Source organism: Uloborus diversus, chromosome 9 (genome assembly GCF_026930045.1).
Source record: "Uloborus diversus isolate 005 chromosome 9, Udiv.v.3.1, whole genome shotgun sequence".
NCBI classification, from domain to species: domain Eukaryota; kingdom Metazoa; phylum Arthropoda; class Arachnida; order Araneae; family Uloboridae; genus Uloborus; species Uloborus diversus.
In genome coordinates, this window is record NC_072739.1 from 76,473,720 (window position 1) to 76,488,263 (window position 14,544).

The following is a 14,544-nucleotide window of genomic DNA, read 5'->3' on the forward strand; positions in this document are numbered from 1 at the left end:
GTGTACCATTTTTTGCAATGAAAGTGCGTGTTTGAAATTCTGTAACTTTTGATTGGTTGAATAAAATATAACAAAATAGCATATCAAATTGAAGGAAATTTAAAGCTCTACAACTTAATTGTGGACAATTTTCATGAATACTTATCTTGGGAGGCACTAGGAGCAAATGTTTGACAAAAAGAGAGAATTTTTTCCGAAAATCATCGATATTTTATAACATATACCCAGAAAATTATTGGAAATTTGACAAATATGTGTAGAAACAGTTTCATAGTAACTTTATTTAGCTTGAATTTTTATTTTAAACGCATGTTTTCCACCGTTTCCGACATTTTCTCGAAAAACCCAAAATTTTCTTCTCCCCTCCCTCCCACCTTTAGTTCACCCCCAGGGTCGGGGACTTTTAGTATTTTTACTTACTAACTACCCCTAACAATATTCTGAAGTCAAAAATTATCGCATATTCCATGCACGCTATAATGTGTTCATTGACTGGACTAATCTGAAGTTTGCTGAATTAGTCGTGTCTCAAACTTTAGAAAATTGTATGTGAAACCCTAATTTCCAGGTTAATTTTCTATCAATTTCACACCGTTGCTAAAAAAAATATCGTGTTTAAAACTTCAAATTAGCTGTATATAAACCAAATATGCAAAGAAAACTTCTGCACCTATCTGAAGTTTTCCAGTAGTTAAAGTTCCGATTTAATGTATTCGGGCTGCGGCAAAAAAAAAGATTTACCAAACAGAAAATTCACCTCAACTCCGCTATAAAAAAGAAAAAAAAACGAAAAAGATGATTGACTATTTGCTAGGACACTGAAAAGAATATCGGTTGCAAATATCATCAAAATTTTAAAAAGTCAACTGCCTCTGTAGGAGGTAGTCCTCGATTAAAAAAAATAAACTCTTAATTTTTTTTCCTCGATAAGTAAATACAGGAGTTTATTTTTGTTCATTATTTTATTCATTTATTTTTTTCCGTTGTCACATAATTTTAACATTGCATAGATTCTCCAAACTTTTGACTGACGAAATTCTATTGCTCCGAATTTTGACGAATCTGATGCTCCTTAAAAGAAACACATCACTACTTCACATTCATTTTCTCTTTTTGTTGGCAGTATTTTAAATAATTTGGGACGCATCGCTTTTTATCATCAAGGGGGTTGAATAATTATAATAATAAAAAAAGACCGAGACGTTTCTAGCATCTGACGTAGTATACGACACCGACAATGATGGAAGGGTGAGATATTGGTGAAAGTAATATCAAGAAAGATCAAATTTATTACATATCGAAGTATTCTTCGAAAACTTATTTTTGTGTGAGATCACTTAGCAACTTCAAATTTTGTGAGTTTTTAAATTAATAAATAAACGAAGTTCAAAAAAGATATTTTTACAGGTGTTGGACAATGGAATGACTGCGTGCGCAATGTAACGTGGACAAGTTGTTTTCTCTACATTAACACTGTACTGGTAAAGAAACAACTTTTACAGAATTTATTTATTGCTTCTAAAGAGTAGAGGGAAACTATGTACTTACCCTCACGAAACATTTCTCACTCAGATTTCAATTTAAACTTTCATTTTAGACATTCTGAAATTTATTTAAGTTTTCTCGCGACATCTATATGGGCAACTTAAATGTCCAGTTTAGTAAGTTTTGGTAGCGTCTATACATGTAATTGGGCTGAAAAATGGATATTTCGAACAAGCAAATTCTAATAGCAAAAAAAAGTGAGGCCTTGGCATTTTTAATAGCAGAAAGGTAGTAAAACATAAATAAATGTTTATGTCTTTAGATCGCGCATGTGCGAAATTTGAAAAAAAAAAAAAAAAGGTAAAATTTAAAAACAATTTATGGCAACAAACTTTCAAAAAAAAAAATTTAAATACTACTATTAAAATGCTGCTTTTTGACTCTTTTCACATGTCTGCAAAACTATTTGCACACTGTTACAATTTCGCGCACACGCCATAATGTTTCGGGAAATTAACCAAGATTCGACTCTTTTTATACATTGCAATATTTTTTTCCTTTGTGGTCCAGTTTTATAAGCAAAATTTAGATGATCTTGAATGGGGGTAGGTGTTCGGGGATGCTTCCTCAGAAATGTTTCAAGATATATGTCAAAAAGCGCAATTGGACTTATTTGGTTACATTTGGAGAAGGGATGGGGTTCATGATCTCTCCTCGTCTACCTTTCGAAATTTAATCTCCAAATAAGCAATTTTAGGCGAGCATCGATGTTAGTGAAACGGATTTCGGCGGGGGCTCGGGGAAGATATGGTCGGAGTTTGGTGGCCCTCCCGCTCTTTTCTAAAAGCTTTTCGAAATTGAATTCCTATAAAATTTTACACAATCTTTAATGATGCCGGAAGAGGTGAGGGATTGGGGATGCTGTCCAAAAATGTTTCGAAATGGAAGTTCTAAAAGCGTAATTGCAGAGCATCTTTGATGACATTAAGGGAAAGAATGATTTTTTTTTTAAACTAAAGTCCTAAATGCGCAAACTTAATGCGATCTTGATTGACGTTAGGGGAAGAGACGAAATTTGGGACTACTCGGGTAATCGCAGTTATAAAGGTCAAAATTTGAGACTAGCGTTAAGTGGGTAGGCTGAGGGGACGTTCCGGGCTCTCTCCCTGAAATCTTTCGAAATTTAGTTTCCAAAAGTAAAGCTTCAGTCGTGTTTTGTAATGATGGACCAGGGAAGATATCCCACAGAATTTCTTTAAACCAAAGTCCTAAATGCGCAAACTTGACGCGATCTTGGTTGTTGTTGGGGGAAGAGACGGAATTCGGGACTACTCCGGGTAATCGCAGTTCTAAAGTCAAAATTTGAGACTGGCGTTGGTGGTGTTAGGCTGAGGGACGTTCCGGGCTCTCTCCCTGAAATCTTTCGAAATTTAGTTTTCAAAAGTAAAGCTTCAGTCGTTGTTTCGTAGTGATGGACCAGGGAAGATTTCCCACAGAATTTTTTTGAAATTTAAGTCCTAAAATCATAACTGCAGGCCACCTGAGATGATGTTCACGGAAGGAGAGAAGGGAGCTCCTCCCGAAAAATCTTTTTGTATTAAAGAGCTAGAAACAAATTTTATACGATATTTAGCTATGCGATTTAAAAGCTAGAGTTTAGGAGTAATCTCTTAGAATTTTTTAAAGCTAAAGCCCTGCAAACGCAATTGATCACGTTTAAAGGAAAAGACAATGTTCGAGGATTCTCACGGGATTATCTCTCGGGGCTTTATACCGGAGTTTTTTTTCTTTTTAATTAAAGTTCTAAAAGCGAAATTATACTCCTTTTGCTGTCAAAGGATAGAATTTGGAATGCAGAACCCCCTTCCTCCGCCACTTCTTTGGCTACTTTATCTTTTTTTTTTTTATAAAAATATTGTGAGAACCTCTGACAATATCTTGTTTTTCTCACCCCAATGCTTTAATTTGTTAGAAAATGTTTTGAATTGTTTTCTGCCTCAGGGGAAAAAATAATAATTTTTTGGATTGAGGTTTTTTTTTCTTTTTTCAGTGATTTTTTTTTTGTTACTTTTCCCATTTTTTAAAAAAATATCGCTCGCGTCTTAAACATATTAATAGTTTAATTTTATTTCCAGTTTCTATCTTCAATTATATAGAGCTACCAGAATTAAAATTTTTTAAAGCTCTACTTAAGGTCTATTTGTAACATATTTCGGCGGCCAATGTATTTTTCTTATGTTTACTGTGATTACGTAATGATATTTTGATTTAAAAAAAAAGTAGAAATGTAAAAATACCGGCTTCCCTTATCAAGCTATCATGCTATTTGATCAATTCATTTTTTCATCTAAGGTTAGACATGAGTTTTTATAATGTACTGAATACTTTGTTTCATTAAAAAAGGTTTTAATTGTGCTTTTCAACTGCCCTTGATAAATGTATCTTAATACTAAAGATTCTTGGATACTCCTAAATAATATTTTAATAGTTCATTTTCTTTTTTAATTTTACCGAGAAATAGGAATTTTTATCAGTTTTATTTTTTTGTTCATTTTAATATATATATATTTTTTAAAAATATTTTTCGAAATCGCTAAAATGAAATTGGCAGCCCATTTTCTTGAAAAATTTTGATGCCTCTGCTCCTTCTGCGTTTCCCTCACAGCGTCCCTTTCTAAGACACATTTATGGTCAGTTATATTAAAATCGTAAAAAATCACTTTCAGTTTGCAAAAAATAGTATTTTGGGGTAGTTTAGGACCGCCCCTTCTGGCTTACGCCCAAATTTCCACATGGCCAGTCCACACCTGACTTTGGATGATAGTCAAAAAGTACAATTTCAAAATGAATGAATGACTTTTTTTAATCAACTTATTTATTTTATAGAATGAATCAAAAATTTAAAACAATTAAAGCTTCAATATTATTTTTTTAAAAACCTGACAAAATTAAATGAATCGATCTTATAAACCAATAAATATTTTCTAAAAGGAGATGAAATGAAGCAAATCAGCTGGTAAAATATGGCAGTATTTTATTAAATATCCAGCAACGTTTAAATTGTCAAACAATTACAGTTTACAATTTCAGTGTAAACATTTTATCGGCTCTTACTTTGATACACACAGATTTTTGAAAAGGCACATAACACTCATATTTTTCTAGAAAATATTAGCAAAAGTAAATCAGTTTTTCTTTCAAGCTTCAAAGCTCAAATAGTCTTCGGTTAACAACTTTAAGTACTTGAAAATTCAGTTAGCACCATATTGATCAGCATAGTCAAGAAGAGACTAGATGTCTTGGCATCTGAAGAAATCTAAAAAGAAGACCAGGAACTTTTGATCCTTTCAAATGAAACACATTTCGAATGTCGAAAATGCAAATCGGCAGTAACTTCAAAAAGAAGAAGCAAGCTTTTAAAAACATGCAAAAATGTTTTCACATTTTCTTCTTGATATGAATTTTTTTTATTAGCAGCATCGTACGTCAGCTATGATATGAAATTGTTTAAGTTGAAGGATTGGTCTGTTGGCAGTTTAAAAATTCGAAGAAAATATTGGACATTATCACAATATGAGTAGGTTAGTTGTAATATGGACATGCTCAGGATCTAGGACTGGTCTGTTGCAATGTAAAAATTCGTTAATTATTTTGGATATTACTTTAGCTTGTACGTTAATAAGCTGTGGTCTAGATTCGTTCAGGACTTAGTACTGATCTTTAGGAGATCTGAAATCCGATAAAAATACTGGGCATTATTAAATAAATGTACAATTGTCAGAGTTAGTAAGTAATTCGAAGCAGTAATTTTCACAATTAAAGAGAAAGAGGAATCGATAAATTGCGTAAGAAAAAAATAATTCGGTTCGCGTTAAATTGTACTTATTTTGCTATTCAAAAAAAATAAAGTTAAGACGTTGGCATTAAAGAAATGAGAAATAAATTTCTAAGTTTCTAAATATCAAAATATATATTTTTGCACAATATAATTTTGCTGCTGAAAAAAACAGCACAATAAAAATAATATTGCAACTTTATTTCTATTTTCCAAATTTAATTTTAGAAAAAAAAAGAGGGTAGGAAGAGCTTTTAAGGATGTCAAATATAATAGGATTTCTGAGTTTACAACGGAAATGATTATTGTTTAGCGCACATTTACGTAAAAGAACTATTTCACGTAGATTTGGGCAAGTCATATGTTCTACTATATGTTTATTGCACCAAGGCTCATCGACTTCAGCTTGGTTGTACATACATGTATAGTTATATTTTTGATTAGTTATTTGAATGCGAAAAATTGAAGCATTTTCATATAAATATAAGTACTTATCTTATAAGTACTCTATTTTGAAACGCTTCACTTGTAATAGGTGCTTGATATCCACAGCTTTGCTAAATGTGAAATTCATTTCAAAGTCAGTTCTGATTAAAACTTGTAAAATAAGTTTCGTATAGAAACAATTAAAAGACTGAATATCTGCAAAGCGCTAATAAATGCAAAATATCAATGTGCACTAATTAAATTTTTAACATCTTATTTTTTCAAAGTTTAAGAGCTTATTTACATTTTCTTCCTTGGGCGAAAATAATAATCATGAGGTCACTTGTCGAAGCTTTGAGTGATCATGATTGATTAAATTATGATCTAAAGCCACGCCCATTTTATAGGTCTGCCAATAAGAAACTCATTCTAGCAGTCAGAAGTTCAATTGCGTTAAATGTCCAATATTATCTCATCGCCACATATCAACGTACGTTATGACGTCAGTTCATCACGTCACAGTCGTACTCTTGAGACATACGTTACACCTGCTGACCCTCGAACGCAAATCATTTGCTTTGAGGGTCGTGCTAACAGGTCTTTCGAATTGTTCTTCATCTTCTACCGTCGTCAACCAGAAGCTGAACTTGTTTGCAAAGTAGTGGCAAGTGCCTCGTGCTCCATTGCATTCTATGAATGGTGTGGCTCGGAAGTCTTCTAGACAGCTTCCAGGGCTAGACAGGGACTGGCCACCACCTTCAGCTCCAGCCGCAGTGTGCTGCAATAAAAACGGAAGATTGAAGTCAGCAATACTTAAGTCACTAATATCAACAATAATAAAGTAAATAATGCTTATCATACAACTAAAAACATTTTCTGTCCCTATGAACAACACTGACAGAAAATTTGAACTTTGAGCGAAGTGTGGTGATCAATATGGGCCATAATGTGACCAAGGTAATGAGTTCAAATCTAGAGCCGACGGATAATATAATGTTAAGGAATGGATGGTGTCGTCCACTGTGCGCTTTTGTGATCGGGGTTACAAAAGGGAAGCTTAAATACAGAATGTAGATCAACTGACAGGGGGCGGGGTGCCAAGGATTTTAGTCTCTTCGCTAAACCTTTTTGCAAATTTCTTTTACAAGTATAATAACATTGCTGTTGCTGACTTGAGGCTATCCTAACTTAAAGGGGGAGGGGGATTGTGGATCTTGTGTGATCACGGTGAACAGATTTACCGTGTTGCTATCGCAAGAGGTCCCGAAAGGGATCCAAAATTATATATGAAAAAAATTTTACGTTGGACAAAAAAGGGCACGAAATTGCATTACAATGGTCCCCCAATAATGTAAATCTGCGACTATTTTTATGCCTCCTTCTAAATGGTTTAGCTTTATGTGTCGCCGGATAACATAAAATAAACATTTCTTACCATAGCAAAACTGTATCCGATCCATAAGGAATTCCAACCTCTTGGACAATCTGGTATAGATAGTGACTGGCTGTGCACAGCTATGACATTGGCAGGTGTCTCACACACAGTGCAGCGACTAATATATTCTTGTATCATGTCTTCGCCAACTGGCATCATGGGAAGAGGTGCGTTGGTGGACAGCCAATAAGATTTGTCATTGCGGCTGGCGTAGTTGCAAACACTGTTGAAATCACAGAACAAGAATGGCATTGTGTTGAATTTCTGCATGCACGAACCGGCGAAGCCTGGAAAAGAACATTGCATTTAATAAAGAGTCAACGTTTAATGCATGAGATTACTTATGCATTAGGAATTTAGTTATTTTCAAAACATAAAAATCAGTATGGATGAGACATTAAAACTAAAAGAAAAGTTCGTGCGATATCTCAGTAAATCACTCTCTGACAGTAGTTAGCAAACAAATTGATAGAAAAAAAAGCTTTAAAATTTAACTTCTAAGACACATTTAAACGTTTCCATTTTAAATTCATTGAAACTTACCCAAGTCTTGGTTATGTGATTTTTCATTGCCTTCTATGTACAATAAACTGTAACCGTCCCATAGTTTTGACATTCCTCTTGGACATTGTGGTATGTTGTATGACTGACTGTGCCGTACCACTAACATCCCCATAAGCTTTTCTCCACCTGGCCTTCCTGGCAGACCGTTAGGTCCTGGAGCACCTCTCACTCCTGGAGGCCCTGGTGGTCCTGGAAGTCCATCGAATCCGCGATCGCCTTTTGGTCCATCTGGTCCTGGTAGTCCTGGCAGTCCTGGAGGTCCGTTGGGACCTGGATTGCCTTTCATTCCTTTAAGAAAAAGGTTCGTGCATTAAGGACAAGAAAGCAGCAGTCGATTCTCACATCAATCCTTTCTATGTGTTTACCAAATATATGTTATTCTACACTTCGGCAGAGAAGTAAATTACTGCCACTTATATTAGTCAGATTAATCTTATAATAAGAGGAACACATTTTCCTTTGTCATTTTGTTCACAAGGTTAATAAACTTGCTAAAATTGAGTTTTTCATTGTTTGTTCCAGAGTTATAACTAAGGTTATTTTATTAAATTTTTTTTCACTGAAAGTAGGAAATTAAAAGCTCTATACAGCTTTGTCCAAAATGTTTTAATTTATTTATTTATATTTATTTATATTTTTTAACAGAAAGTTCTGTCAACACTCATTTAGAAGATGTTTGTTTTTTAGGAAGCGAACAATTACAGAAAGTCATTACAGATTTATTTTTGAGAATATTTCTTGTTTCATAAATATTTTTAAATTAACATCTAATTGTTCAGTATATAGCCCATCTATTTCAATGCAACACGTTCACAATTTCACATTTTTTGCTTGAATGCGCACCTACATTTTGCACCTACAAACAATCTAGTACTTAGCATTCTATATTCAACTGCTGTAAAGTTTCCTTTGGCCTTCTAGGTAAAAGCAATATTTTGACACGCTGGAATTTCAAAATCATCTTCCCCTTTCTGACACGGTATTTTTGGGGGAGGGGGGGGAAGCGTAATTTTTTCGGTTAAAAAAAAGAAAGATATGAAAAGAAAAATCAGCAGAAACTCACAGCATTAACATCAGTAAAATGAAAAAAAAAAGTAATAATAATAATAATAATAAATAAATAAATAAATAAAAGCTATCTTTGACCTTTAAATTATTTTACGCATACTATATGTTTCAACTCAATTTAATTAAAATGAGTACGTAATTTTTTAAAATCAAAATGAAACCATTAAATAGGTGTTGTCTCATTAATTAAAATCGTGATAAACGAAAACCACGATAACTTAATTCTTGAAGGCTATATACCAGCGCAAACTTTTGTGCTGAGTCACTTCTTACCAGGAAATCCCGCTCCTCCCGGATATCCTTTGGGTCCAGGGAATCCCGGTTCTCCTCTTCGTCCTGGAAGTCCTGGGTTACCTTTCTCTCCTCGCGTGATGTTTTCTGGCGGAGAATCTGCTCTGTCACCCTTCTCTCCTGGAAGGCCATCAAAACCTAGAAATTGAAAAAGACCGTGCTTTTTCAATTCTCTTTATGTGGAGTATTTCAAATGTGTCACTAAACATAAGTAGGATAAATAGTACACTGCTAAAAATAAAATTTAAAGTTTCACCGGGTAATAAGTTAAATCAAGCGAAACTTAACTGCAACCTTCTTATTGGGAATAAGTTTCACTAATATAGTAATTGTGCTTTTACAAACGGTGACCACCAATTTATCACCAATAAAGATGATTGAAGCTCCCTTTTTGCTACAGTTGGGGCAAACCTCATTTGACAGCATTGTGAAGGCTACGCTGATCGCAACTGTAGCATACGACGCTGCCTGGTTAGATTTACTCCAACCAGAAACTTAGCGCATTTCTTGGTGGAGCATCAGCTTAGATTTTTAACAATATACGCCAAACTTTAAAAGGCGATTTTTTTTTTATTTTTTTAATCTGTTAGAGCTAAAGTAAAATTATTTTTACTTTAGGTGGCAAAGTAGTTTAGCTAGTAAGATGGGTTAAAAAACAAATTTATTGATGCCTTTAGTTTATTAAAAAAATTTAAATAAGATCTTATCCACAGCCCCTCTTTTTGGAAAGGGAGGAGTACATATCGATGTATTACATCCGTAACTAAAAGTAACATATCATTATAAACTAATCTGAGATGATCAAATCGTTCATTATGGCATATATTTGTTAAACTCAGTAGGAGGTTATTTCTCACTGCCTTGGAAAAGGTTAAGAAATTCAACGTCCTTGTTGATTTATGGGGCAAAGCTAGAGTTTGCGCACAAATAAACGGAATGACAAAAATCACACTAGATAGTAATGTTTGATGAACTATTCATGTATAATTACAACACAATTTGTTGGTTATTCATTTTCAATACTTTTTTATTGTTATGATTCAATGTAATGCCACAAAGTCTAACAAAATCTAACAGGCATGTTTGCGCAATCTGTTCTTATAGGGTCGAGGAGATTCCTCACACGGATATAAGAGGTTTCTCTTAATAATTGCGCTTAGTTTGGTTAAAAGATGCAAAGTAGCGATATTTTATCGTAAACGCGCTTTACAAGCCAACCTGTTCCTTCATCTACGCACTCGAATACTGCTCTTGTACAATTAAATGAAGGTCTGCGCGCATACCTCAATTCGTACCCCCTGAACCACCTTGTGTGCAATCTCTTCTCCCTTTTCTTTATAATAATTCAGACCTTAAACCATACGAACCACACCTATGAATAAGTAAACAAAAATAGAAGGGCAAAATCAAATATTATTTAAGAAGTTGAAAGCGCATAGGATAACTTAGCAAATTGACTGCACACCATGTGAAGTTTTCTAGCTATCTAATAGAGAACACACAAATCATCTACTTCTCTTTTTTAAGCTAGAGTTTCATATCAGGCAGTTTAGCAAGTGGGATTTCTTTGTTTTTGCAATTTTACATGTAGAGCATATATCAAGAATTGAAAACTCGTAGTGTTCATTTCAACCCAAGGACCAAATGTGAACTGAACGGATAGTTGGTGTTGTTTTTAGACTGTCATGAAAGGTTTTCTGACAACAATCAAGAGACCATTTTGCGAGCGGAACAGCCTGTGCTTCATCTAACTAGTTTTTTTTACAATGGCGTTTCTTTCAAATTTAATTTAACAGAAGTAGTTTAATTTCACTGTGAAGATGATAAAGATGTTAACTGCAATACTTGGCATCAATTCTTCACAACATTTTCATTTCATTTTTCTTTCTAGCGTACATACAAAGGCAGTCTGTGCTTATCTTTCAGCTGTGATCATCCATGCCACCATGTCCAGTTATTAATCCAAAATTTCCCTCAGCTTCTTTACGTGATTTTTTGACAAATGCTTTCCATCCAGGCTCTGCTCTTAGAATAGGACTTTCGAAATTTTTGTCACAGACACACCGAGTAGATTGCTCATGTTGTTTCAATTTATCTCATTAAATTCTACGTAATAAGATCCTGCGTAGTTAAAAGTACGGAGTTAAAATTTATCTCAATCTATACAGGTGGATCTGTTTAGCTTAAAACCCTGATCAAATTGAACAGTAGGCTTTTTTTTCTTTGGAAACTGTAACAAATTAAATCTATCCAACACAAAATCATACTAATCTAATATCTATACAAACACTAAACTTTGAACTATAGCCAAATGATGAAACAGTATTGTTAGCATCTAAAAAGTTGATTGATTTCAAGGGGTTTATTAACTGAAATACAAAACATATTTTATGTGTTCCAAACTAAACAGAAATAGGATACATAGAAATACTCATAAAAATATAAAATTTAAAGAAATTTTAGCAATAAAAGAAATTTAACAACATAACTCGTTAAGAAAAGACAAAACATTTGAGCATTCATAAAATTTGCAATAAAAATACCTCGTTGTCCTGGAAGACCTTCAAAGCCTTCCAAACCAGGAATTCCTTTAGGTCCTTGGGGTCCTGGAAATCCGGGAAGTCCTGGTTCACCACGCTCACCCTTTCGCCCTGGTACTCCTGGTACTCCACTTAGGCCTATAATAAATGCAGTACATAAAAAGTTTGAGACGAGCTCACTAACTATTTGTTGATTTCAAGGAATTTATGCTCTGTTACTCAAGAGTGCGCTCACTTTAGAGAAAATAAACAAATGTGCGTTCTTTCCTTTTCTTGAACATCTATGATAATTAATGGTGTAATTGCATTAAGATATCTTCCAAGAATTAATTTTCTTTTTGAAAGAGAGGCAAGGACGGATCCAGAAATTCTTCCAGGTGGGGGCGGTTATTCTTTTAACTTACCTCTTACTACATACATGATTAACACACGCTTCTGGGGGGGGGGGGACTGCCGCATTACTTTTATCTGGATTCTAAAACAACTGAAATATAGGGGTTTATCCTTGGTGTCCGAACCTATTCCTTCCCTTTTCCGCTGAAAGAGGTGTTCTAAACTTGCGCTATACAGCTTTAATTTCGTAATAAGTAATGTCTAGAAACCCCTTCCCCCTAACATTATCGAAGGTCGTCTAAAATTGCGCTTTTTACAACTTCAGTTTCGATAAATTAAAGGAGGAAAGTCACTGAACCCATTCTTTACCCAAACTCTACATGAGATATCTACAATTGCATCTTTTGAACTTAATTTTTGCAAAATGCCCAAAGGAAAGCCTCCAGATTCTTTTTCCTAATATGAGCAAAGAAGCTGCCTTTCTGAAACTAGAATTCTGAAAAGTATCCGCGAGGGAGATTTGAACCCTATTCCTTTCTCTAACGTCATCAAAGATGGCTACACTTGCGTTTTAGGACTTCAAGTCGGAGAAATGGCCTCAAGAGAGGGGCAATTGCCCCAATCGCATCGTCCCTTCTTTGCATCCATCCTTGGGAACAGGGAACGTAAAATTATTCATCTTTGAATAATTAAGCTCAGAAACAAAAATGACCTTTTATTCTAATTACTACAAAATGTACGTAAAACATGTTGAAAAATTAGCTGCTGCTTTGATCTATCAAATCAGAGGAATCATGAATTTAATTTAACAATAAGTTACTCATATCATTACCTGGTAAGCCTTTCACTCCTGGGAAGCCAGGTAATCCTGGTATTCCAGGGAATCCAATATCTCCTTTTAGTCCTGGGAAACCAGGAACACCTGGTTCACCTTTGGGTCCTGGCAGTCCGTCGAAACCTCGTTGCCCTGGAGTACCAGAATATCCTTCATCACCTTTTTCTCCAGGAAGTCCTGGTAGCCCTGGACGCCCTGCAAATCCTGGCTCTCCAGGAAGCCCATGTACTCCTTCAGATCCTATATGGGAGTTAAAATTTAAAATATTTCCAGGTTTTTTTCAAATGAAACTTAAACAATAAACTAAAACTAAAGTAACCACATTTATAAAATCTCTCCTGCTTATTTTTTATTTATCTCGCTCATTCATTTCATTATTCAATATATTCTGACATAAACATTATTGCTTGTTATTATTTATTGACTAGAAAGTCGCCGTCACATGGTATGACGGGAGAAAATTTCTTCAATATTTGAACGAAGCCATTGCCTGTTTGGTGATGTATTGATATTTGAAATTTTAACCGTAACTCCAGTGGATAGCGATAATTTTGAACCACCTTTTTGACTTTTCATTCCCCTAAAATGACTGTCATTGTGGTTACTAGTAAAACAGTTAAGTTACCGGGTCGAGTTCAGCCTTGTCACAATAAAACCTTTCCGTGCATATTAAACATTACCAGAACATATTATCAAATTATCATGCCGTGGCGCGAGTTTCATTGTTAAAGGACGCGGGTTACTCGATCATCGGCTATTATTTATAAGAGGATGGTCAAGGTTAAACTGTATATATATATATATATATTCATCTATCTAGTCTAGTTATCATTATTCATCTATATATATATATATATAAAAATATATATATATATATATAGAGAGAGAGAGATGAATAATGTTATCTTTCAAAAAATTACAGAAGCGCATTCAATAGCGGTTGATATAGTTAGCAGTAGTTTTATAGCGGTTGAAAATAATCAGTGATGAAAAAGTTAATTAGCGCAAGATTAACTACTTCATTTAATTTGAGTACATGTTCCAAAACTTTCATTTGCGCGCAGTTAACTTCTTGCACATCGTACATACTAAAATATAACGTTATTTTTATTGTAATAGCAAATGCTATAAAATTGTAATAGAAGTCTTGATTTTTAATAATTATTTCACTTGAGTGAAGGAGTAGAAAAGTTTAAAGATCTTCCACTTAATAGTAAAAAGTATCTTTTTTTTTTTTTTTTGAAATAACTTTTTTTAACATGAATGGTTTAAGGGGGAAAAAACAGTAAGGCTTTTAAAAATATCTGATTTTTAGCTCCTTTTTTTTGGGGAGAAGAGAAGAGAAAGTAAGGTTCTCAGAATTTAAAAATAGGCCATAAGTTAACAAATGCATTTCCCTTTATCCTCAAAAAGCACTTTCGTAAGAGGTGCTAGTGGAAATCAAACCTATAGTCAAGCAATATACCCCAAACCTTTTCTTTAATTTTATATTTTCCTTCCTCACCTTTGGGCCCTGGTAATCCTGGCAGTCCATCAAGACCTGGTAGTCCCGCTAGTCCTTGTTCTCCTTTCAATCCAAAACCTGGTGGTCCAGGTCTGCCTCTAGTACCTGGTAATCCCGGTTCGCCTGTTAAAAGATTAAACTTTGAGTAGTCATTTAAACAAATTAAAACTAAAGGCAATAATAAAAACCGTAAAAGTTGATAAACCAAGAGTTGGTGAGCAGTCACTA

General features: G+C 34.2%; 1 protein-coding gene across 1 annotated transcript in view; it reads right to left on the reverse strand.

Annotated features, from left to right (window-relative positions):
- Positions 1 to 4,502: 4,502 nt before the first annotated feature.
- Positions 4,503 to 14,544, reverse strand: part of LOC129230625 (collagen alpha-2(IV) chain-like) — a gene marked incomplete at its 5' end in the record, with an annotated part of 79,494 nt that continues 69,452 nt past the window's right edge. The window contains 7 exon segments of the mRNA XM_054865040.1: positions 4,503 to 6,524; positions 7,182 to 7,468; positions 7,725 to 8,033; positions 9,087 to 9,242; positions 11,648 to 11,782; positions 12,810 to 13,052; positions 14,317 to 14,439. Of these exon segments, the coding sequence (XP_054721015.1) occupies positions 6,258 to 6,524; positions 7,182 to 7,468; positions 7,725 to 8,033; positions 9,087 to 9,242; positions 11,648 to 11,782; positions 12,810 to 13,052; positions 14,317 to 14,439 (1,520 nt within the window).